Source organism: Hippoglossus hippoglossus, chromosome 4, assembly GCF_009819705.1.
Source record: "Hippoglossus hippoglossus isolate fHipHip1 chromosome 4, fHipHip1.pri, whole genome shotgun sequence".
In the NCBI taxonomy this organism is placed as follows: Eukaryota; Metazoa; Chordata; class Actinopteri; order Pleuronectiformes; family Pleuronectidae; genus Hippoglossus; species Hippoglossus hippoglossus.
Window position 1 is genome coordinate 12,650,880 of NC_047154.1, and position 25,023 is coordinate 12,675,902.

Below are 25,023 nucleotides of genomic sequence, written 5' to 3' on the forward strand. Positions count from 1 at the left end.
AATTGTTTGCTTTTCTACTTTTACCTCCACCAAGGAAGTTTTATTCTTTAGCCTCTATTTTAACAAACTACATGGTTCAAATCACAAGGAGTAAGTGTATTTAAGTTAAGACGTAATCTACTTTTGTAGTAGTTTAACAGCAAAAAAAAAGTTGCTGCACCAGAGACTTGGTTCAAAAGGGTTACATTATAAAGCAAGTTGCACTTGCACCTTGGTGTATTTGCCAGATTGGAAAACAGCCTCTCAGATGACTTCATTCGTTATTACTGCTGCAAATCATTCTGTGTGTAACATAGGGTGCCATTAAAACAACAGTGAAAAAGGACCACAGGTCTTCAGTGGTCAATTGCTTTCTGCGGCCTCAAGAAAGAAATGCACCAACAATGCACCTGACCACACCTAATTTTAAGACCAACACGCTCATGGGCGCTTAGATGGGTAAAAGTAAATTAGCTATTTAAACAACGTGGGCGCTAGACAGCAAATGACAACTGCGTCAGACTAAAACTATAGCAAAGACTCCTGAGCCAGTAATTGGACATAACTTCATCCAGAGTGTACACACTGCACTCTGTATTTGGACATAACCCCACTGATTGATCTTTCTGTGCTGCAATTACTTTGATAGCAGAGTGACACAATGCCTATGAGGTCAAAGTGCAGAATGCAGAGGCTTTCATTCGAAGGTGTTTTCAGAGATCGTTTCAAACAATGAGCTGCTTTTGAAATGTGTATCATCCATGACAGTGTCTGAGTAAACTGCAGAGAGCAAGTTAGCATCACAGACAGAGAAAGGGAGATAGAAAAAGATAGGAAGCAGTCACCTTTAAGTAAGATGCCATTCAACTGGATAATTATTCTGTCTGTCTGTCTGTCTGTCCATCCATTTACCTGACTGTTTGCCTGTCTGTCTGTGTGGAGACTGACGAGCCAACTCCTGGAACACACACACAGCACACTCATGTGGACAGTCCACTGGACCACCAATGTAGTACACTACTGTGTCTATATGTCCAGCTTTGCATCGTTTATCTCTCATTGCATGTTCACTCAATACGTCACAATTGGTTATTCTACCTCAATCTCTCAGCTTTAGCGTTCACTATTAAGAACAAGACTTTCTGCACAAATATAAACTAGGATAAGAACCAGCCAGCCAGTGTAAAGCACAAGACAGATCCCAATTAGAACCCAATTTGCCTTAACTAAAGCACTATAAACAGATTGTTCCTCAATGAATTCACAGAGAATTCCATATCTTTATTTGCATTCACAAACATTGAAAGCATTCACCATTCAACTCAGTGGTCTACTGGTTAATGCTATAGGGGAAAATCCAGTTCATAGACTTCCTCGTCAAACAAGCCATTTCCTTCTGAAATGTATTAACAAACCTCCAACAGAAAGGTTTCGTATTAATGCCAACCAGGAAAACTAAGGAGCATTGCCATTTCAGCAATAATTTTCTTTATGAGCCTAAATGGCAGTGTTCTCACTATCGCTCTGTACTCAATTCAAAGCTACAGCAACCTATTGACACAGCAAGGGCAAAAACACTGGCAGCAACAAATTATGACTCCCTTCATGCTAGCTAATCTGTAAGCAAATAAACGACCACTCAGAAGAGGCAGAAGAGATGGATTACATGCTGGGAAGGTGGTTATGGGTTTTGTCAGCTGAAGTTACAAATTTCATCATCATTTCATTTCATCTCATAAATGGCCTATCTGGAATCTAATTGACGGGAATTCCTCATAGTGACAGAAAAGTCCCTGTTTACACCAAACAGTAAAATGACTGGTAACTACCACATGCTGCAGAAAAAAGCTAAACCTTGAGGTCAACTAGAGTTAAGCTCAGTCTGTCAACATTGTCCTGTAATACCTGGTAAAACATTTATCATTTCTATGAATACCATCTGTACAAGCCGGTTTAATGGTATTACTATTTACTCATTCTAACATCAGTAGTTGTTTCTTCTCTCACTTGTTCTACTTTGATAATAATGGAAGAGACTGCACACAAAAATAAAAGTTAATCAACATAAATAGACAATAAAGTGCAAAAACAACGACTCTCCTTGTATTTTCCGGACTTCTCTCTTCATTTGAAAGCTATCCAGAGGTGAGCTGCAGTGCTGAGCAGTGACCCCTACACGTCATAAAATCAGCCATCCATTACTCAGTGTTCAACCACGTCCCCCATTCTCATCATCGCAACACAAACGTAAGATGAAACAGATCCTGCTAATGTTATTTAAATCAAGTGACACATGTATGATGTGATACGATGCTTGGCAACAACCCTGCGCTAATCCACAGGGTAAACACAACACACAAAAGAGGCCAGCAGCAAGAAAATATATAGTACAAAACCACCCACACATGATGCCACACGGGCATACAAAGTTTGTGTGCATCAAATAACACATTCACCTCCTCCCACTGACTACGACACAGAAAATGAGACACACAACCTCAGCATACACAGGAGCATCATCGGGTCGACAATGAGAAGAAACAACTGTCTCTTACCTGCTTGTGCATCTCAATGTTGAGACCGTAGGACATCTCATAGTACTGTGGAGAGAAACACAAATGACAGAGCTTCTTTAGTATTTTATACACGCAGCACATTAACATTCAGTCTTACACAATATCCCCCATTGAACATCTGTTGCTCAGAGTCGCTGCATATGCTGCTGTTTGTCACTGTGGTTTTACTTAAAGACAGAAAAGTGAGAGTGAGAAGATGAGAGAGAGAGAGAGTTTGTGTGTGTGTGTGTGTGTGTGTGTGTGTGTGTGTGTGTGTGTGATTCTACCTATATATAGTGTGCATCAGAATAATGAGCCACACTGTGTTTGCTGACAATGCTGTGCTCTGTGTAAAAGCGTAAAAAGTGTGTGTCTGTACAGTACATGGGTCGAATAATGTAAAAGCTCCCTTTTATACCAGCTACCAATATACAATCTATTGAAGGGTTTTTACCGATAATTATTCAAGAGCACTGCCTTTTAGTTTAAGAGCAGGGCTTGATTTCAAGTTCAGATTTTGTAATACTTTTACTCGAAACCCTGCGCTTGCACTCAAATATACCCTGCTTGTGCTTAGATTTCCTGCGCCCCAGCTTCAGCTTTTCTATTTTGGGTCTCGCTGCCTCTTGCACAAGTGAAACACTCATGAACTTTTTCTTCAGGGCTTGGATTTTTTGTGCAGCAAGTCATTTAAAATTCCCCAACCAATAGAATGGCAGGTGTAGTGAGGGCAAATGGAATTGCTCCGGCCTTGAGCGCAGGAAAACTTAGCTTGGAGGATAATGGGAGTTGGGTTTTGGAGGAGCAGCCAGACACACACCAACACACAAACAAACTCTACGATTAATACATAGGATATTACATCAAATGGTGACCGGAGCCTTAACTTCAGATGGTAGCCTTTATTTGAGGCAGGGCTTCAAGAGAGAAATTCCTTTATTTCTAACTCCCTGTGGTTGATAAGTATAATTGGTCATATTTTGATTGAAAGCCTTGTTTGCCCCTCTGCTAATTCACACTCACACTCGGCACAGAGGCTGCAGTGGAGGCAGTGAACCAGGTGAAGTGAAGATAACTCCAGTTGACGACTACACTCATTACTGTCGGCGCAAAACGAAAGCAAAAGGCCAATTACATACTTTATCAAACCACCTGTTCAACAAACATTTCGAAAAAACAATAGTTTCAACCGTTTTGTCCACAGATTCCTGACATGTTTTACACAACCACAGCATACTGGTTAATAATCGAATAGGTAAGGTAAAACAAAAGCAGCCTGTCTGTAGCTGATTATCCTAGTTTGACTTTAAATATCGAAAAAGTTCTTGTAAACTTCGCTAAGCTACTGCTAAGTCCGATTCTTGTTAAAGTTATCTTCAGCAAAAACAGTTCACAAGTTAAAGTTACTTAGATGTGAATATTTGTTGTTTTCTTTTGCAACTAGTAGCCTGACTGCACATCATTTATATATATGTAAGTAGAAAGCACAGGTTTAAACATTCCCATTTTCAGCTTGTGAAATGCCTTGTGCCACCACCTCTGCACATGTTCACAATTTTATTACTCACTCTCTTCTGTGTGCGTTTGTGTGTGTGTGTGTGTGTGTGTGTGTGTGTGTGTGTGTGTGTGTGTGTGTGTGTGTGTGTGTGCGTGTGTGTGAACATTAGTTATGTTCTGTAATGGTGTTGGTGGCGAGCGGCAAACAGACAGCAAGGATCCGTCAAGGTGACAAAGGCAGCCTCTGCCACCAGATGAACAACGCTCTGAATGATGAGAGTGAGACGCGACTGACTCGCTTCCTCTCTGCGTTCTCTTGTTCATTTTCACTCTATCACTCTCTTCTCTCTCTCTCCATTTATTCCCCTCCTCTGTCAGTCCCTCCCTCTCACTGCCATCTCTTTCTTTCAGAGGCTGTCACTCTGTCTTTTCTCTCTGTCCTCCTTCTCTCTGGTTATTCCCTTCATTCTTTCTCTCTTGCTGTCAGATGTTCTTTCACTCTCCATTTCAGTCCATCTCCTCAGTCTATTTCCTGTCCTATTTTACTCACTCGCTATCTTTGTCTGTCTCGATCCGTGCACGAGCCCATTCATCTAATTCAAATTCAATTTATTGCTAGGAACATTATTAGGTGCAGATCTGCCACGTACACTACACCACACCACATACAGTAAAAATCATTACATACAATATACTTGTACTGTAATGAGGAAAAAACTAATGAGTGCATAATAATCATTAAATGAGAAATAATTATGATACGGAATTGTTTTACAATTAGATGTAATGTATTTGTGAGAATAAATAAAAATAAAAGGTGGCAGATTTTAGTTTGAGGCGTTGTATCGCTTGTTGTCCCTCAGGCTGTTTCATGGTTCCACACATTTTGCTACTTCAGAGGCAACGTCAGTGTTTCCCAGGTAAACATCAAACATTTGAAAAAGAATCTTTGAGTTTTAGTTCAGAAAATTTAGCATTTATGCAAATTAACTATCTTTCTATGACTCTCATTTCCCAGTTAAGTGTTTCCTCTATCAGTTCTTTTCATTTAACTATGCTGGGCGACCACCTTCACACCCATCCTTGGCCTCCTCTTACCCTCACTTAAATTGATCAAAATGAGCTCCATGCAGTGAGTTTTACAGATTTGTTTTATTTTTATTTTGGAAAAAGATAGCATTGGTTCTCGGTATCATCAGATACCTTGAGTCAAGGTGCTGGATTGGTATCTCGACCCTGCCCCTTCCTTCCTGCCCAGGATCTGTAGCGGCCGTGTGACTTATGACTCGTTTGCAAGAGCGATGACAGAGTGACATTTTTATGATGTGACGAAACATCTCAGAAAGGAGGCTGGTGTGGATTAGCACGTGGACACCCACCCGAGCCTGTCAGGAGCCATCGAGACCCGGTTGGTATGATGAGTCAGGCCGAGCTCAGACAAACAAATTTAAATAATATTCAGGTTTGGTCACGTTGGCTGGGGAAGCCTGCTACAATCAGGGAGGACATTAGACTCGGGTCGGGTTTGAACACAAAAACTGAATATCTGTCGAGATCGGGTCAGGCTTGGCCTATTTTCTCTCAGGCTCTCTCGGGTTCAGGCAGAAAATTGCAGCCCAAGCCGTATGCTAGGGAGGACATATTGATTACTAATGAGAATGGGAGCATGTACGTTTCTTTAAACCACAACCATGGTCTTTCCCTAATTTAACCATCCACCCACCTATCCATCCCTCTCATCCCTCTATCCATCTCTCTATCCATCTAACAGTCCTTTGCTATGTGCTGTTCCTTCGTTGTCACCTGTCACTTCTTTAGCACCTCCTTCCTCTGGTGTTCTCACTCCGCTGTCAACACCTTTCCTGCTGATTATCTTTCTTTCACTTTTTTAACAATCCTCCACTCTCTCCATTATCCTCCCCTTGTTTTGTCTGTATCATTTTCATCTCTGTCCTTTACACTCTACTCTCTCATCCCTTCTCCTTTCAGTCATTTCTATCATCTTTCTCCTTTATGTTCTCTCTCCATTTCATGCTCTCTCTCATTTTCTACTTGGCTCATTCGCTTTGTATTTGTTCTCTCTCGTCCTTGTCAACTGCTATGTCTATATCTTCGCCTTTTTCTCCCCCTGTCGAGCTCACGTCCACCGTGTACTCTGTCCCGTCCTTTCTATTCCTGACACACACACACATACACAAAATATGTTTTTCAAGTACAAAAAACATATGCAATCTTGCACTCTCTTTCTCATGCTAAAATGCACACACATTCTACACAGGTACATGCACACACCCGAAAACACACACACACATATAAACGCACACCCATATATTTAAGCACTCACCCACAAACATGCTTGAGCCTGCTCTTTGTGTTTCTGTGTCTGCCTCTCCTCCAGCCCTCTCAACATGAAAGACATGTGACATCTCTCTTTGTTCTCCATCTTTCTCTCCCTCTCCGTCTCCATCTCTCATCAGCCCCTCTCTTCACATCTCCATCATTACACCTCTCCTCGGCCCTCTCCATCTTTTTTGACTCAATTCCTGTCTGTCTCTCCTTATTAATTCTCCCTCCATCTCCCCCCTCAGCCTCTCCACCTCTCTGTCATTACTCTCCATGTCTCTTTCGCACTCGCTCCTCTTTCATTCCCTCCTCGCTAACATCCTCTTTTCATTTAGTGTCTCACTTTTGCCCACTACACGACAGCTTAGTGCAAAAAAAACAGGGCCCCAGCATTTGAATGCAACCTTGCAAGAACATAGGTCACTTCAGTGGCTCCCCACTCTGGACCAAAAGGAAGCAGCTCACTGCATATAACCAGAAGGACAGACATTTAATAAAGCTATGACGGGGACACTGCTCTGTAGAGCCAGAGGGAAAGCAAGTAGGTTAAGGAGCCTTGATGCTGCTAATGTGCATTTCTGAGAGTCAGCGGACTGATTGGAGAAGGTGTTCAGTCGCCTTCCATCAAGTTCCATTGAGACCGTTTGATTAAAAAATGCCATTCACGTCAAAGCATTCCTCAGTCAGGTAGCTGGACATTTTTCTTCTGCTATGCATCTCTCAGCTTAAAGAAAGTCCAAGGCAAAGGCTAAGGCTAAGAAAAAAAACCTACATGTGAATTCTCACAACTCTGCACACAAATGTTTTGCACTGCATCTCTACGCCAACGTTAGAAAGTCAATTCCTCCAAGTTAAACAACCACATAGTTTGCCCGTCGCTAACCTCAGATACGAACCATAGGAGCGTTCCAGCAGCTAGAGTACTGGACCTGTGTCGTCATGGTAACAATAACAAATATGCTTTTTGGAAGAGTCATGAATGAAAGAACTGTGACAGTTTCACATAAGAGAGTATATCTCTATTAGACATACATGAATGGATAATATGGTCAAATGATGACACTATAGTAGAATGTAATGCTGCATTTCTTCAGGAAATATAATTGTTGACATATACTATACAAAGTAACCGATTAAAATGTCCTAATATCTGATACAATCTAGTTTTTTAACTCCTTAAATGTTTCTGTATAGTGCTTATAAGGTAGATGATGCGCTGCTCAAGATCACACATCCACAAAAGTTAAACTTAGCTTCACCTCCACCAATAAAACACTTCAATTACAAATAATAATAAAAATACAAAATCCAAAATCCAATATATTTTATATATTCAGAAAATGCTGCATTATAAGAGTGTTTTGTCTTTTGGAAAATGTAAGCTTTAATATATTTTGTTTGACTACTTTTTCACCCAGCCAATTACTGAAAATTGTAAAGAATAATTTTCCATATTTTGGGCTTCATACAAGTCAAAGTTATTCCCCACATAGCTGGAGGTCAAAAATCATTGTGTACAAATGCCCCTCATTGTTCTGCCACTTGAGAACTGCAGCACCATATTGCTGATAACAATATGCGATTGCAATTGTTTATTGGTCCCTGCAGGATAATTTCCTTAAACACTGTCTTGAAATGCCGCGAGGTCAGATACAGACCATCGTCACCTTCGGGACAGCACTAAAACAAATTAGAGGGTTTTTCATTTAATCCTGCGTCATTCAGCGTGAAGAAAGACAAAGCAGCGATTGTCAGACAGAGAGCGGTGTTACGTTATCAGGATTCGAAACAGCAGCATGGGACAGGAAGCTAGAAGCTGACTGAGTAATATGACCAAGCCAGTTTCAACACCGCTCAGTTACAGTGCTTGAAGTTGCTCCAGCTGGACATTTGCTCTTTTAACTACACAACCAATTCAGACTGGACCAGTGAAATTCTCCTGTGAAGAGGTGGAGAATAATGGAATAAGTGCACGGAATATAGTAACAGTTGTCCTGTGGGTGTAGGCTAGACAGCAGTGAAGTGACTATTGTTCTGTTTTACAGTCTGTACAGCACTCTAGTGACAACACTATGGGAGTCTGGTCAGGACTGTAGTGGAGTCACAACTGTGCCTTGTAGTGTGTTAACACTCACCAACAATGTTCAGTTACAACTCAACACTGTGTGACTCAGAAATACACTTAAAGCTGAGGAGGATGTCTGCAGAATTTAGATTCTTTTTTTCACATTTTTTTCATCTGTTGTGAGTTAGAAACATCATCAACACTGGCGGAGGATCTCCTGCTATTTTCTCAGATCGGCACCTTTGGACATTCAGGTTTTACTTGGGGTCTGGAGGTTCTCACTCGGACATTTGCGTTCTCACTCCAGAAAATGTCCAGAGATTCTTCAGTACAGTTCAGTTAAGTGTTGTCTACTGACATTACTGATCACATTAAAGGCAAACACAAACATGTTATAGTCCTATAGACGCCAATAAAAGGTTATGGGATACAGTGCGGTATTGTACTGTGTGGGTCATCCAGTATTAACTGCTGTCCTCTCCACTGCAGCATAGTAATAACTGTGCTGCATAAAGTAGTTAAAGTTGTGGTGCTACAAAATATGTGAATTTACTGTTGTAGTCAGTGTTTAATAGGTCCATCCTCTCTTAACCGTCTGCGCCCCCCCCCCCACCTCCAATTAACCCGACGCCTACTCCACCCACCCCCCACACGCCTGCAGTTTGCCTTATATAATCCCTCTGTTGTGACACTGTGTTCTCATCCAGCACTCTGTAAGATCTCTTGTCTGTGCGGGCTGTGTGTGTGTATGTGTGAGTAGCAGATTGCGAATCGCATGTGGTAGACGTGTGTGTGCCTGCGTGCGTGAGTGTTATGCGTTAAGCCTGGTGGAAGGACGCTCAGCCGACTGGGTGACAACACTTACCAAGAGCACCCAGCACTGCCCACCCAGAGAGTAAAGAAAGAGAGCATGTGTGTGTGTGTGTGTGTGTGTGTGTGTGTGTGTGTGTGTGTGTGTGTGTGTGTGTGTGTGTGTGTGTGTGTGTGTGTGTGTGTGTGTGTGTGTGTGTGTGTGTGAACTACTCAATGTCAGAGTAAAGTAAACATGACTTCTAACAAGAATACAAGTGTTCTTGGATTACAACTCACAAAATGCATTTTCCTGTTATATGTTAGGGGAAGATCAACTATGGTGTCAAAACACCAGGCATGTTTTTATCCAAGTAAATAATAATAATCATTTTTTATAGTTGTTTATGATAAAGTTTATGGTTAAACTGTAAGCCTTATTCATCATAGGGGTTTGATAACAACATCTTACTAATCACTGCAAAAGCTTTTTATTAAATATATATATCAGCCGATGAATCTTTTACTCCCTAATATCAGGCCCTATCATTGCTCTGGCTCTATTATTCACTGAGATGTAAAGTAATGTAAAAATCTAGATGGTTGTTGTAAGAATTCTGATTAAAACCGAAATGTACTCTGTAGATCTTGTCTATGTTTTTGAAATGACAATATATTGTATGATTCAGATTACCTTAGAGAGATTAACTGGGCTGAAATCATGTTATTGGACTCAAATTAACATCTGAATGATGCTCTTCCCCAACAAAGACACATATGAAAAGAGCCTGCGAGCTTCACCAGTGTTGATTGTTGAATAAAAAAACCTAAAGGCATTTTAGGCTTTTAAACTTTTTTTTAAAACTTTGCATGTGCACCTCTATTTGTGTATATGTATGTAATTAGACCAAATCCAAACTCTCTGGAGCTTTAAATGGTTAACATTTTCAAAGTGAGTCTAGATCTCACTCACTGCATTATTATCATCTCCTCATGTCTCTGCCTGGCTTTCGGGCTCGCGTGTGTCAGTTCAGCAGACAGGTTACTTCAGATAAATTAGGCTGCAGTGTGATTCTTGTTTATCTGATCGCACTGTAATGTTCCGCTCCTCTGAACATAGCCCATATCTAGCGTGTGTCTGCCACTAATAACATACACACCGCACTGTCATCATCAGGCACAAACAGACAAAATGCATTCCTGCATTTCTCTCAACAAGCTGCTCTCTCTCGCCTTTCCTCTCTTTCTCTCTCTGTTTCTTTCCTCCTTCAATCTCGTGTTTCCCTCCTCCTTTTCCACTCTTCCATTCTTCAGGGAGTGTTTGCTCTTTCATTCCCCTCCACCCCCCTGGTGTTGAGAGAGTGTCAGATGACGGTGCCAGTCTCTCTCTCTCTCTCTCTCTCTCTCTCTCTCTCTCTCTCTCTCTCTCTCTCTCTCTCTCTCTCTCTCTCTGTCTCTCGCTCTCGCTCTCTCTCTCTATTCTGCAAAGAACGCTGGCAGACTTTAAAATGAGCTTTAGAAAGTGGGTCTAATCCAAGGTGATTTATCTAAATGGGACATATTCATGTGTGTGTGCAACTCTACATTTAGGCATGTGTAGCTTTATAGCGTGTTTATAGCGTGAGCAGCTTGTATTTACTCCTCTGTGTGTGTGCGTGAGTGTGTGTGTGTGTGTGTATACAAGTGTGCAGGTGTGGATGTGAAAACCATTGTTCGTCAGTGTCTCCTGGGTGAGCTTGTCTCTTTCATCCGCCCGCCCACACACACACTTAAACACACACACATACCACCGATGTTAAAACATTTATTAGCACGCTGTGCTAACCCACATCAGAGGTTAGGTTAGCAGGCGCTGACTCCTCCATTGTGCCCTGTCAGGGGGTGACGACTAAATCAGTCACGGCAGACACTCAGCCTCACTGCAGCTTCTCTTGCAGCCAGTTTCATCAGAGGCAGCGCCAGAACAACTGGGAAGATACTGACCTTGAATGTGAAGGGGTTTATATCTGTGTGTACATACAGTGGGGGAGACCCTGTCCATCTTCATGCCGGCCCTGTTTGTTTCTCCGGCTCCAGACAGTTCAGACAGGTTTAAGACTCTTAAAACAGACTCAATCCGTCCCTACATCTGGCCCTGCTTAAATCCCCTGGCCAACTCCCACTATCGGAGAGCAACGTTTAGCTTAGAGAGGAGCAATCCCTCTTCCTTCCTGTCCTCTTACATCACTTTAATTTCTTCTTCTCTTTCTCCAATTCTCAGCTTCATCTCTTCTCTCTTCTGTTTTCAATCCCCGCTACATCTCCTTTGCTCTGTCACAATATTAACTCTTCTTGTCTTTGTTTCCCTCTCTCTTTCTTTTCTCCTTCATTTCTTTGTCAGTGTCCTTGTTCTCTTTTTTTTTTTTTTTTTAACTTTTTTTCCCTTGTCTCTCTGCCAATGCCCTTGTGTCCTCTCTCAGTGTCCCTATCTTGCTCTTCACTTCTCTTATTACTTCTATTCTCTCTCTTTGTTTTTTTCCACTCTCTCCTTCCCTTTTTCTTTCCCTCTTCTCTCTCTCCTCTCTTTCTCAAGCAGTCTGTGACTGTAATGTTGCTAAAGAGAACACTGTGTCAGGCTGAATCAGACAGATGAGCCGGGAGTGGAGTAAGAGGCTGAGAGCACCGCATTAATCCACACACACACACACACACACAGATGCACGTGCACGCACAAACACATTTCATCTCTGCCTGAGGAGATGAACTGAACGGACACAGATATATGTACACACACACACACACACGTTCCAACAAATGACCGCATGGCAGGCATGAGACAAAACACTGAAGCCATGATAAACTAAAATGATAAATTCATACAAAATAAAGCAGAAAAATGTTTGATTACATTTTCTGCAAATGGAACCAATCACAGATGTTGGAAAATATCAGTTTCAGTAAACAACCGTGATTTTAGACATTTTATCCTTTGAGAAATTGAGACAGTTTTTTGAAAGAGACATAGCACTGATATAGTTTGAAATATTATGTCATAATATTAATGATAAACTGCTTTTGTATGCTGTTGAACACCCTCTGCAGGAGGCTAGAAGTAAAGTAAGTGATCAAAGCAGAAAAATAAATCCATAAATCAGGAATCAACAGCAGAAAGTCTTATTAATGTCTCTGTAATTGACAGTGGGTTCGTTTTGACTGTCTTTACCCATTTCTGGATCAGTTTCACACACTGAGCAGGTAGGTAGAGAGCTGCAGGTAGTGGCTGCAAGCTGAGCAAACATCAAATATCCAATATACACAACGAGAGTAAGCAAACATGTCTCGCTTTCCCCAAACCTCTGAATCACACCTCATATCTCAGATTTATTCAGAGATTTTAAACTAAATAAGATGAAAATCCAGTCTGATTATCAGGCTACGGACCGGTGCCTTCTGGTAATGCTACTTTAAGGAAATAGCTTTTTTTTTTAAAGGCCAGCAAAGGTGAACTCCCCAGGCAGGAGTCATGCTTGCACTTTGTGTCAGAATGTGCCCGCCACGTCCACGCCCCCTGATTAGCCGGGGCTACAATGCAACCTTATTTAAAAATACACAGCGGAATTCCAGGATGAAGGGGAGCAGTGAAATCTGAGAGCCATGAATTATAAATACAAAAGCCAGAGAAAAGCCAAACGCCCACAGACACTCTCAACGTGTGTGACTCCATGTTTGTGTGTTTGCAGCCACCGCTAACGTTACATACCGCCAGTGTCTCTCTACACAAAGAAACACATGGGCCAGTCTAGCGGAGCAGCCAACATAAAACATATACTCCGTCCAAAACGCTGAGGGAGTGGGTCTGCCAACCGTACAAATACACCACTGTATATCCAAACCTGGCTGCGCCGCTTTACTGCAGCAACAATCCTCAGACAGGAGCAATTTCAGAGGGTTATGGCATCATTTCTGCAAGTGTGAAATGTGTAAAACTTGCTCATTGGCAGCTTTAGATTTAAAGTGGTAAATGCGGGGAGAAATAAACTTCCCAACTTTGAAAAGTTTCATGCCATATGGAGATTTCTAGCAGCAGAGTAAAACTAAACCCTTCTGTTAAAACATGGTGGTGGATAGAGAAGTAGAACTCTTAGTAAATATAATTCAACTGCAGGTATTGGCTCACGTCAGCAGTTTGCTCTTTGTTTGTCCTCTTCAATAGTTCAATCCATTATGGACATTTTCAGTCTCTTTCACCATAATTGTCTCCATTCCCTGATTACCATTAGCAACTAATACGGATGCAAAAACTGAATTGACAGAAAAACAGATTTTCGCATTAACTCCCTTAACCACCTGTAATCATAAGAATAGTATATAATCACACAGCTGCTAAGTGTTTTCTGTACATGGAAATGGAGCCAAATTATAATCCTCTAAATTAAAAAACAAAACACATTGATGGTAACTGCTTTCCACAGGGGTATTTATCTGATCTGATGTCCCCATTGGCCGGATGATATCCTTTGTCAGCACCTTGCAAAACTGCTAGTGACAATAACATAACTAACCGGACAATGTCTAGCTACCTCCACCAACGAGCTCATTTTTTAGTTTTTCTGAATCTACGAGGTCTGACTGTCTGCGTGGATGGTTAAAACTGTTCTGGACAACAACACGAGCATGTGGCAAATAGTGCTGCACACAAATACACAATGCAGCAATGGAAAACACCAAATTCGATCTATTATGTTGTATTGTATTATGTTATCATCCGAAGTGTCAATTTTTGGGGTTCATTATGAAACTGAGGCAGGAAAAATAACAATACAGTCTGGATAATTCATGGGAAACACTGGTTTGACATGGTGAGATAGGGCCTTGGCATTGGCGGAGGTATGCATTTCTTTTATCATTTATCATTTCTTCTGGTTACGGTTTGTGCTATGTTAAGGTACAAAAAATGGGTTGGTTAGGGTTTGGGAATGATAATGGGTTGAGTTAAAATAACTTCTAAATTAAGATTAGGAAAGACCTGTTGTTATTGTTAAGAGTGACGACCGTCACTAGGAAAAGAAAGGGAGCAGTGGCCTCCCGTATGAAAATCACACATTATGATGACCCACTAAACTGCCTCGTCTTCCTGCCTATAAAAAACTTTGTGGTTCTATTACAACCTAATATTATTTCCTCCTTTGCTCCCAGTGGCATGTGGGGGTCATTGCCAGTTTAACACGGAGATGCTGTTTTTAAGCTGGTGCCCAAATGACTCGCCAAAGTCTCGCCAAATAATCACTTAAGGTCAAACTGCAAAAAAACACCACAAACAATAAAAAATAAAATCTCAGCCTGTCACTTTACAGAGAAAAATCTTCAAGTGTTCAAAAGTTCACCCAAAAAAATTCCACATGCATCAGCCGTGTATAATCCTGCATAACCATCTCGCCACTTTCCAACCCCTCGCCCTCACGCTGAAAGAGCTTACAACTGATGAATAGTAAAGGCAGGAGCAGTGCAGCGTGGTGAGCACAGCCCCAGCCTGTGGAAACAGGCCTCAGTATGGATGACAGGACTAACGAGCTAAATATAGCCTTCTGGGTTATCTCCTCTGTGGGCGCAGCGAGTCCGTTGTTGCTTCACATTATTTACGTGTCTGTGCATGCACCCTCTCTCTCTTTTTCTCTCTATCTCCCTTTTTTTTCATTTCACGCCCCCCCACACAAACACATCACTATCTCTTTCTCTTGCACTCTGTGTTGCATACTCTTTTCTCTGCTCTTTCTATCTCTCTCGCTCTCTGTCTCTCTCTCTCTCTCTCTATTCCATCCCTTCACAGCATCTTTTTTTTCCTCAAACCCCCCATCTCTCCTCTCTGCAATTCTGTCCCCTGGTACATCTTTCTCATTCCTTTTCAGCATTTTTCTCTCCCTCTCTCTTTCCCCTCTGTATCTCTCTCCTGCCTCTATCGCTCTCTACCATTTCTCTTTTATTCTCTTTATCTCTGCCTCCCTTTGTATCCTTCCCTCCCTCCCTCAGCAGCTCCCTGTTTTTTTTGTCTGACACAGTCTGAGCTCTTTTTTCCTCTCAAGCTATCTCTCCCTTTGAGCCTCTCTTTCACTCCCCTCCCTCTCATTTCTGAACTTTGCCTATGAAGTAGCGAAGCACTGCGCACACACAACGACTTGCCATGCTCTACACCCCAGTTCAAATAAAATAGCCTCGAGTGATAGCCATCTGCAATGCTAACCCTATATGTCATCAGCATCTGACCTCCTGCCATAGTGAACTAACTACTGAAACCTAACTTAGAACTTTAGCAGAGGACATTCATGTGGTGGTTCTCCATTCCTTAGCTTCCCAGAGGGGCAGTGGTCACAAAGGCCAATAAATATGCAAAAAGATTGATTAAATGTCATCCATTGCTTTGCCTATGGAGAGACACATTAGTGCATCCATGCTGCCACACCACCACTCCTCTTGTACCAGCTCAGGGTGGTGGGGATTTGCAGTGGAGAAGGTGGAAGGCTACACTATTTGCTCCACATAGTAATTCAGTGAAACCTCAGCTCAAATGAGGAGTGTCTGAGATCAGAGATGTGGTTCTTTCTCAGAGGTCTGTGGTCTTCAGAGGTTATTTCTTTGTGTGTGTTCTGCATTGTGCCATATTTATATGCACGTGTATGTTTGTGGGGGGTTTTCCACGTTGAGAAGTGTTTATATTTCACAATAGTGAAGCTATTTTACAGAATTAGTTCAATCTGACTCGTCCCTTTGTCGAGGACCAGTTGAGGTGTCATGTTTTGTATTTTACAGTTGTTCAGTATGACCGTTAACCTCAAGCAAGACAATGAGTTTTGTGGGATTTTACTTTTGGAATAAAAACAGCTTCAATGTTTATCTGACACATATTAAATGTAACGAAACAGTAGAATAAGGAGAGAAGAAGATTAAAATCAACAAATGACTCAGCAATGTCAGTTAAAATACACAAAGCAATATCTACCCGTGGTTTGTTTACTAACATTAGCCACCATAATGTTACCCCAGTGTATTAAACTGAACAATATTAAACTGAACTGCAGGCCTAGTTTTTCTTTTTCTCCAAGTGAGGAAATAGAATATTTGCATACATCAATTTTTAAGCACAAAGAGCAGAGTGTTTTCTTTCCTGCCTACCTCACTCTAACCAGTAAAAATGACAATGCAGCAAAGTATCCTTTCATTCATCATTCACTCCACTGAGTACTGACGTCTTTATTTTGTGATGCATTTGCAAAGAAACATGTCAAAGTCAGCTGATTAAACTTGGACAGCCTGTGCTGCTGGAATTGATGCTTCAGCCTATTAGATGAGCTTGACCTCTGTTTGCACTGCAACATTTCCTCAGAATGGATGTTTTAATGCAGCTTTAGTTGCTCGGCACAAGCAAGTGAATGAAATCATTCAAAACACAAACTACTTGTGTTCGTTCGTCTCTGTTGCTCGATGTCAATGAGCAACTAAACCCACGGTGTGATCTAATGCTACCTCGTCACATGTTTGACTGCGGAATAATATTCTCATTCATGACGTCCGTCCAACATTTGATCAGGTGGTCAGTTTTTGTAGAGTAATGTATGTAAACTTAACGAACGGTGATTGCATAACCGTGCATGTGAATGTGCACGGGTCATAGGTACACAAACATATACAACTACACCTCTGCTTATAAATTAACTTTCTCATTTGACACAGAAAGTTTACTAAGAGTTCTACTTTTCCTTCTAAAAACTTCATAGTCTGGCTCTAACTAACAGAAATTATGATGTGGAATGTTTGACACTGTTATCATTATGTCACAAGTCATATATACTTTTTATAAAGTGGCGATAACAATTATGTAATGTGTAAAAATATCCAACAACTTAAGATGTTGATGTTTTTGGCTCTTATTATATTATCAGACGGAACCAGAATTAGAATCAGGAAAAGCTGGAGTCTGAGAAATAAAGACCTTTAATGGAAAATCCTCATAAGAAAAAAGCAACAACAGTGTGTGTGTGTGTGTGTGTGTGTGTTATCTGTTTATCTCCTGTCTGCCTGCCTGTCTGTGTGCTTATATATTCATTTTGTCTGCCAGCTGACCTGTCTGTCTGCTCGCCTTTTTTTTCTCTCCAACTGTATTTATCCGTCTATCTGCCTCTCTGGTTCTTTCTCTTTCCGTCTATCCATCTGTGTGTCTATCTAGCTTACGGCCCTGATCCTGCCTGCTCTCCCAGGTTTATGAAATGCGAGCAGCTTAGCAGATGGTGCATATCGTATTCTGGTCGGCTCTGTGTGGGTTTTGTACCACAGACGAAGGCTTACGATACATGTGAGCCTTTAGTCGCGCAGATACAACGACACAGAGGGAGCTCTGTCTGTTAGCACACGAGAGAAAACTAAGAGAGAGGAGGAAGACACGAGAGGAACAGAATGAGAAAAATACGAGGGTCTGAGGGATGAAAAATACGCGAAGGGCTGTGGAAAAAAACGAGAGAGTACAAATCCAGGGGAGGTATGAGAGTGCAAGATAAACAGTGCACGTGAAAACGCATAATACACCTTTACCGGTTTAGTATAAGTTTGTACAATAAGTGCATTGTGAAAAATGGGTTCAATGTTACATATATTCATGATTTGGACTTTTCAAAGTAAACAATGCACAGATATTCAAGATATTGTGACACTGTCATTTCATGATATGACTTCAATGTGTTAACTTTCTATGAGTTTTGAAAGCGTACACTGTGTTTACTGCTTTAGCAAATTATTAATGTGAATAAAATGAGAGAAATAAATTGCACCACTCGGAGGGGGAAAGACTGAGAGGAAACAGTGAGAACAATAGATTAGAGGAAACAGCTTTTACTCCTAAATGACGCTAGAAATAAACAACATAAATCCAACTGTTCAAAAGCACAGACACAACTCCCCTGACTGTAATTACGTAAGAACCCATCAGACAGTTTTCTAACTCTGAGTGAGTCGAACACATCACAGTGCAGCTCCCAGTAAAGGTTTGATTGGACTCACCATGATGTAGTGCCTCTGCATCTCCGTCTTCTCACTGGCCAGCTTCTCACACTCCAGCTTCAGGCTGCACAAGGACAAAAAAGGACAGACACACACACATACGGATTAAATGTTTTATTTGCATCCATTGAAATGAATTATAATTCCCACAGGGCTTAGATATTGCTGAGGTCGAATACAGTTTAAGGCTGTGTAAGGATACTGAAAAGTTATTTCTAACCCTAGAGTCAGGCTCCACATTACTGCTGACAGTAACACTGAAAAATATCCCCTCCATGGCAGCGACAGCCAGCAGGGTGTGTCTTTTTCTCTCTACTGCAGTTCATCACACCTACTGTACATGTGTGTGGGAGGGTGTCTGGCCGTGTGTGATCTGGGTTCATCCCTTTGTTGATTGAGCTTTGATACCGAGCTCAAACCGAGCACCTGACAAAGAACGGTGGGCTTCAGTTCAGAGCCTTTTAGTTATAGGTTCTTCTTTAGTCTCTGGTCAAGTTCAGGTTATTTTCAAACAGGTTTTAAATTTCTGCATAAGTCAATAATGGATTAAATAAAGCAAAATCTTAGCAAATGCAAGCTTCTGAAACCCTTCAGTTATTCTGATAAGGCTTCACTGCATGTACATTATTAGCATGTATCTGTTCTGGACTGTTGAAACTCTCTGGTTGACTGGGACAGAGTTTTTCTTTTTATCCTTTCTGACACTATCAGAAAAGGTCAAACAATATCTGGTGATTTATTATTAATAAGAAAAGCTATGGTGTCATGGTCTCTGGCTTGTAATGTGCATGGTTGTACTTGACACTAATTACACAACCACTCATGATGAACATGGAAAGATATTAGTTGGCGTTTGCATCTTTGCGTGTGTGTTATCAGAGATCCATCAGTGCATCAGTAAAGTAGGATTGCTGAATCCCAGCAGGCTGTGCAGCATGCCCACCGAGGTGTGAGCCAGAGGCTGCATGTTTTAACCTACAATGGTTTATCTCTCTCAGCCAAGGTCACCTCTGGTCAGCCATACGATAACGTGACCATATGTGACCTCCGGCTTTGGGAAATAAAAAAAAAGATCATACTCTGTTTGATATACGTCGCAAACGACTAAATTAATTATCCACAACTTCAGTCACATTGAATCAAAGTGTACTGGCAAGAGTGATTAGCGGAAATTTGTTTAATTTTAGTAACATTACAAGAGAAACTGGAAATTTCTTTTCAAAAAACACAGTGAATAGAAAAAGGACACTTCAGGTAATCTTATAAAGAGAAAAAGATACAATTCTATATTGATTTCCCTTATTACAATTAATGTATACTAGACAGAATTATGTATGAGCAGCTGCAACTCACCATCAGTCTCCAATATGTTGTACGCCCAGTGTCGTAATAATGATTGAAGCTCATCACTTATATGCTGCCATATTATATTTATTAGTCCATATATCCAAGAATTCAAAGTCCATGTCTACTGAACTGAATTACAATGTGTTGTTTCTATAATTTTAGAGAAGAATATACTGTATTTAAGGAACGTAAGTGGGGTTTCTTCATTAGATTTACAACTGGAAATTCTTTATTAGAAAGCATTGATCTACTGTATGTTGACCATTGCCAACAGATTTCACACACTCCCTAAATATGGCAGAATATGTCATCAAGATTCATTAGTTTTAGTCTGAGAAATCTATAAAAATGTTGAAAAATGCCCTATAAAGTGAAAGTGTATCCTGGAACCCCCCCCTTGTTTCTGATCCACACCGAAAACCACATCCTTCCACAAAGTTCCGTGGTAATCCAACAAACAAGGTCAGACAGTCCTGTTATAAGACAACATTTGAATTGGATCCACACTCAATTTAAATAGTTTTTCCTTGGGTCATTCCCCACTCCACAACATTTCATGAAAATCGGTTGAGGAGTTCTTGCGTAATCCTGCGTAAAAGCAAATGAACAAATGCTGAAGAAAACCTAACCTCCTCGGTGGAGGTAAGAACTACAGTGTGGACATCAGTGTATATGAATGTATGCATGTGTGTGTGAGTAACGTGTGCAATGTAATATTTTGTGTGTACCTGTGATACTGGGCCTGGAGGAACTGGAATTCCTCCTTGATTCGGTCCAGAGTTTCCAGGACTGTGAACTTGAAAGACTGGCCAGGCTGCAAGGGTACCTGGGAAAAGATAAAGAGAAGGAGAGAAAGAAAGCATGAAAAACAGACACTGGGGTACACATGTGTGCATGTGCCTGTTCGAGATAAGATTGTATGATTTTTCTCTATATCGCAAAACATTAAAGGGCTTTTATAAAAGGTTAAAAGGTTTTGGAAGAGTTTTTAGGTTTAGGTTAGGGTCATGCATTTAGTTGTAATGGTTCAGGTTAGGGTAAGAGGCTGTGGAATGTCAAGGAGTGTTTTCACAACTATAATAAGGCTAATGTGTGTGTGTGTGTGTGTGTGTGTGTGTGTGTGTGTGTGTGTGTGTGTGTGTGTGTGTGTGTGTGTGTGTGTCTCTGTGTGTGTGTGTCTCTGTGTGTGCCAGAGAGCAAGGTAAGGGGAGAAAAAAGCAGGGATGAAAGTGAGAGGGAAGGTCACTTCTCCTTCCCACACATCATAAAGCCTCGTCCTCTCTCTCTCTCTCTGTTCTCCTCCTCCTCCTAATGACTCTGCCTCCTTCCCTCACTGCCCCCATCCTTTCTTCCTCTCCTCTGCCTCTCCCTCCGTTCCACATTAGCATCCTCTCCACTCTGCCAGGTTGCTAATGTATTCCAGCCTACAAAGAGCTGAGAAGGGAGGAAACGTCAAATGAATAACTTATAGGGAATCACGGCACCGTCTCTCACCTGCTAAAAGCTAAAGAAGGCCCAACAAAACAAGCACCTCCCAGGGGCCCCCCTCAGCCCTCCCTATCTGTCTAAAGTGATTTCAACAGCCACCCTCCTCCTCCAGAATTTCCGTGAAGTTTGCGAAACAAGGGCACCGTGGATGTTTTTTGATGCTGTAGTTGTTTATGTTTGGGAACGGGAACGGGCCTGGAATAAGTAGAAGTGAGTGTGTTTTTTTTTTTTGGGGAGATTCTCAGAGGAGATTTTTATTCAACAAGAAGATACCATCTTTCTACTTTCAATTCTTCCCACTTTCTTCCCCTATTTGTTTTGGCTAATTTCTCCTCCACTGTGGGACTCGCCCACTGTGAACCTGGAGCATGAAGACGACCAGGTCTCACCAGGAGGACCCTGAGGTTCACACTGTCCCGGCCTCAGCTACATCTCACTACCTTGTGCCCCACACTGAGATGCTAGAGAGACAAGGACGACTCATTGACCTCCAGCCTGAACATACTGCCCTCTATGTTGATGGGGCATCCTGTCAGAGCATCACAGATACCTGCAGTGGTGGGCAAGTGATTCCACATGTCACCCAGTCACACTTTCTTTCACCCATATTCCCCTTCTATGCTAAAAAAGTGATGCAAACGACAAAGACAACTAAGCAAATTCAAGCCTGTTCAAGTGAGCATACTACAGCATTCAGAGTTCTCAAAATGAGTTTTCCTTTGACTGTAGCCATTTTCAGAACCTCGGATAATGTCCAGAATGTTGTGTGCGGAGTTTAGCTTTCACATGAGGAACGCAGCCGGAAATTGTCACTGGGTCAGTTGCATTCATAACAACAGGAAAATGTTGGAAAAACATTCAGACAAGAAGAGACATTTGGGTGGAGCATGCGGGAGGCAGGACATGGCGTATAAATTGTGTTTTTGTTTACAGCACTTCGACATCAGCCTGACGTAGCCAAAAACTCTCAAATCTTGCTGTCTTTCCAAATTGGCAACATAATCAGCATCTTCTACATGTATTATACCTTTTTCCCATGATATATTTGTATTCTTTTTTTTTTTTCTCATTCACATGTGTAGAAACCAAATGGAAATGGCAACTGTGTAAGTTTTACAGATATTTCCCTGCTGTATATGCCTTTAGACTTTATTGTCCCCTGGGGGGAATTTGTTTTCACAGTCATTTCAGTACAATCAATACAAAAGGACACATTTCAGCAGAGGCAACCCATCAGACAGAGGCAAACTACCGAACATCACATGAAACATAAAACATGTCGCACACAAGTCGCAACTCACAAGTGACAACTCAAGTGACAACTCACAAGTCACAACTCATTGGGCATTTTACTTAGCGACTGGCAGGAGCACTTACTCAAAATGTCCCCATCAATTGACTGTTTCTCACATACAGCCCCCCATGAATGTCCGGAGTTCGGTGCATATCTGAATTGTGAGATATCTTATGATATCATCTTCTGATTGTAAATAAGCTGCTATCGGGTTTCAGATGAAGATGCAAAGCTCAACGTTGATATGAGCTCGGGATGTGATGAAGGACGTCGTGTCATAGTGAGGAAACCGATGTACTTTTCTTGCCACTGATGATAATGTAGACAGTTAATCATTTACCTTACAGTAACAAAACATATGGTTTGTTTTCGTAATTCAAATACCAAAGGCAGCTATAAATCCATGCATCCGCCCCCTTTGTTCATCTGTTCACATAACTCACTATTCACCTATCCACTCATTCACACTGAGTGGCATGGTGCTGTGACTGAAGTGTAGCTGGGTGGCTATCGGCACGCAGCTATACGGCTAAAAGACTGCCGGTTTCAATGGCGGGGCTTCATTAGTCTAGACAAGCACAATTCAATTAGATTTCAATTAGTCCGACGGTGGAGGTCAGAGACGCGGTGGGTTCCCCAGTAATTAATCCGGAGCCGAGTTGAGCTGAGCTAAACTGAGCCGAGGCAGGCGTAGCGGGGACATCTAGATGGCTGGATGGGCACAACACACACACACATACACACACACAAACCCTCTGGCTGGTGTGGGAGGGAGTGGTGAAGGGGGAGGGCATGATAGAAGAGGGCAGGGGGGGTGTCTGCCAACAGATCCCCACTGACCTTGATTCACACCACACACACTCAGTGGGGGAGGGAAGGAGGGGGATGAAGGAGGGGTGAGGGATAGATAGCGATCTGGCACATGCAGATAGACACACACACACAAACACAAACACACACATTACCGTGAGTACAGTTAAAGGCACACAAACAAATGCACAGAGCCTGCAGATTCACACTTTAAGGATACACACAGAACACACATGGGAATGGGTGAAGGGATGGATGGATGGATTTACAAAAAAAGGCAGGAGAGAGATAGATAGTCATCTGACAGACAGAGGGATGGATGGTCTGAGCGATGGAGGGAGTGATAGACTAGTCTGACATTCTTACAGAGGAATGAAAGAACGAGCAAAGAGACAGATGATGAAAGAGCGGCATCGCTGCTGACTGAGAGAGATAGGCGACCATTCATCCGCCTGACACCGAGGGGATGGGAGGAAGACGGAGAGAGAAAGAGAGAGAGAGAGAGAGAGAGAGAGACAGCGAGTCACGCCGCCTTTGCTTTACTCAACACAGCCCGGCTGCTCTGCCCTGTGCTCTCGCCGTTGGTCTGTGGCAACACTGCTCCCACCATCTGCTGCCATGAGCGCACAGACCACATACTCATGCGAATGCACACAAACAAAGTGGTGCTGGCAAGTTGCATCAGCAGCACAAAGTCACATGACAAAGCCCATAGTCACAGATCAGGATGGTACGAGAGATTTGCGAGTGATAACCATCGGTGTCAACATAATGTCCTCTGTAGTGGGCTGTTGGGAATGATTTGAATTTATTTCTATAGAATTCCTTTCTTCTGGTTTGACAGTTGTACGTTTTTGACTGAGGTTAATAGGCCCTTAAGTGATAAGGAGAAAATTCCCTGCCTGTGCTGAGCCCTGCAGATGAGTTCATGCTTTTTAGCAAAGGGAGAGGGTCTAGCTCAAGGACACTTCAGCAGGTAAGAATCAAACTGAGGGGATAAATGTGCATCGGTCTGCAATGTTTACAAAGATGGAGCCATCAGCAAGTCATGCCGTATGTACACCAGAGCAAACATTTGTTGTTTGGGTGTGTGTGTGTGTGTGTGGGTGTGGGTGTGGGTGTGGGTGTGCGTGTGTGTCTCCTGGTCTCTTCTGTATTGTGACAGATGGCAGCCCAGACTGTTAGAGGTCCAATAGCACATCACGAAGGGCCAAAAACAGCCGACCGCCTCCTGTGTTTTCTTGTGTGTTTAAGTGTGTGTGTGTGTGTGTGTGTGTGTGTGTGTGTGTGTGTGTGTGTGTGTGTGTGTGTGTGTGTGTGTGTGTGTGTGTGTATCTGTGGTACGTGTGTGTGTGTGTGTGTCTGTGGTACGTGTTTGTGTGTGTGTGTGTGTGTGTGTGTGTGTGTGTGTGTGTGTGTGTGTGTGTGTGTGTGTGTGTGTGTGTGTGTGTGTGTGTATGTGTGTGTGTGTGTGTGCGTCTGTGTCTGTGATACGTGTGTGTGTACATGTAGTCAGTATAGGGGATCCTGAAACTCAAAACTGATCCAGTTAATCTAGGAGGTGGAGGCTGAGGAGGGGGGGAGGGAAGGACAATTTCTGCACAAACACACACACACACTCACAAACACACACACACAAACACCATGTGGGACAGCAGTCAATCACAATTTGGAGGAGCTGGCACAGGCAAGCAGAGAATTAGGAAGGATTATCTATGGGGGGAGGGGGGAGGTGAAGGGAGGAGTGGCGGGTGAAGCCTATTTTACTGTATCACATAACAGAATGGAGGTGGGACCCAGTGGCCACAACCATCACCTTTCTGTCTGTGTCT

The 25,023-nt window shown here is 42.2% G+C and overlaps 1 protein-coding gene across 3 annotated transcripts in view; it reads right to left on the reverse strand.

Moving 5' to 3' along the window:
- tle2b (TLE family member 2, transcriptional corepressor b) overlaps positions 1–25,023 on the reverse strand; it is an 81,736-nt gene that overhangs the window by 49,757 nt on the left and 6,956 nt on the right. For all 3 annotated transcript variants that reach the window (XM_034583963.1, XM_034583964.1, XM_034583965.1), the window contains exons 3-5: positions 20,328–20,425; positions 18,253–18,316; positions 2,535–2,579 (exon numbers count right to left, since the gene is read on the reverse strand). In XM_034583963.1, the coding sequence (XP_034439854.1) occupies positions 2,535–2,579; positions 18,253–18,316; positions 20,328–20,425 (207 nt within the window). The remainder of the gene's footprint in view (positions 1–2,534; positions 2,580–18,252; positions 18,317–20,327; positions 20,426–25,023) is intronic.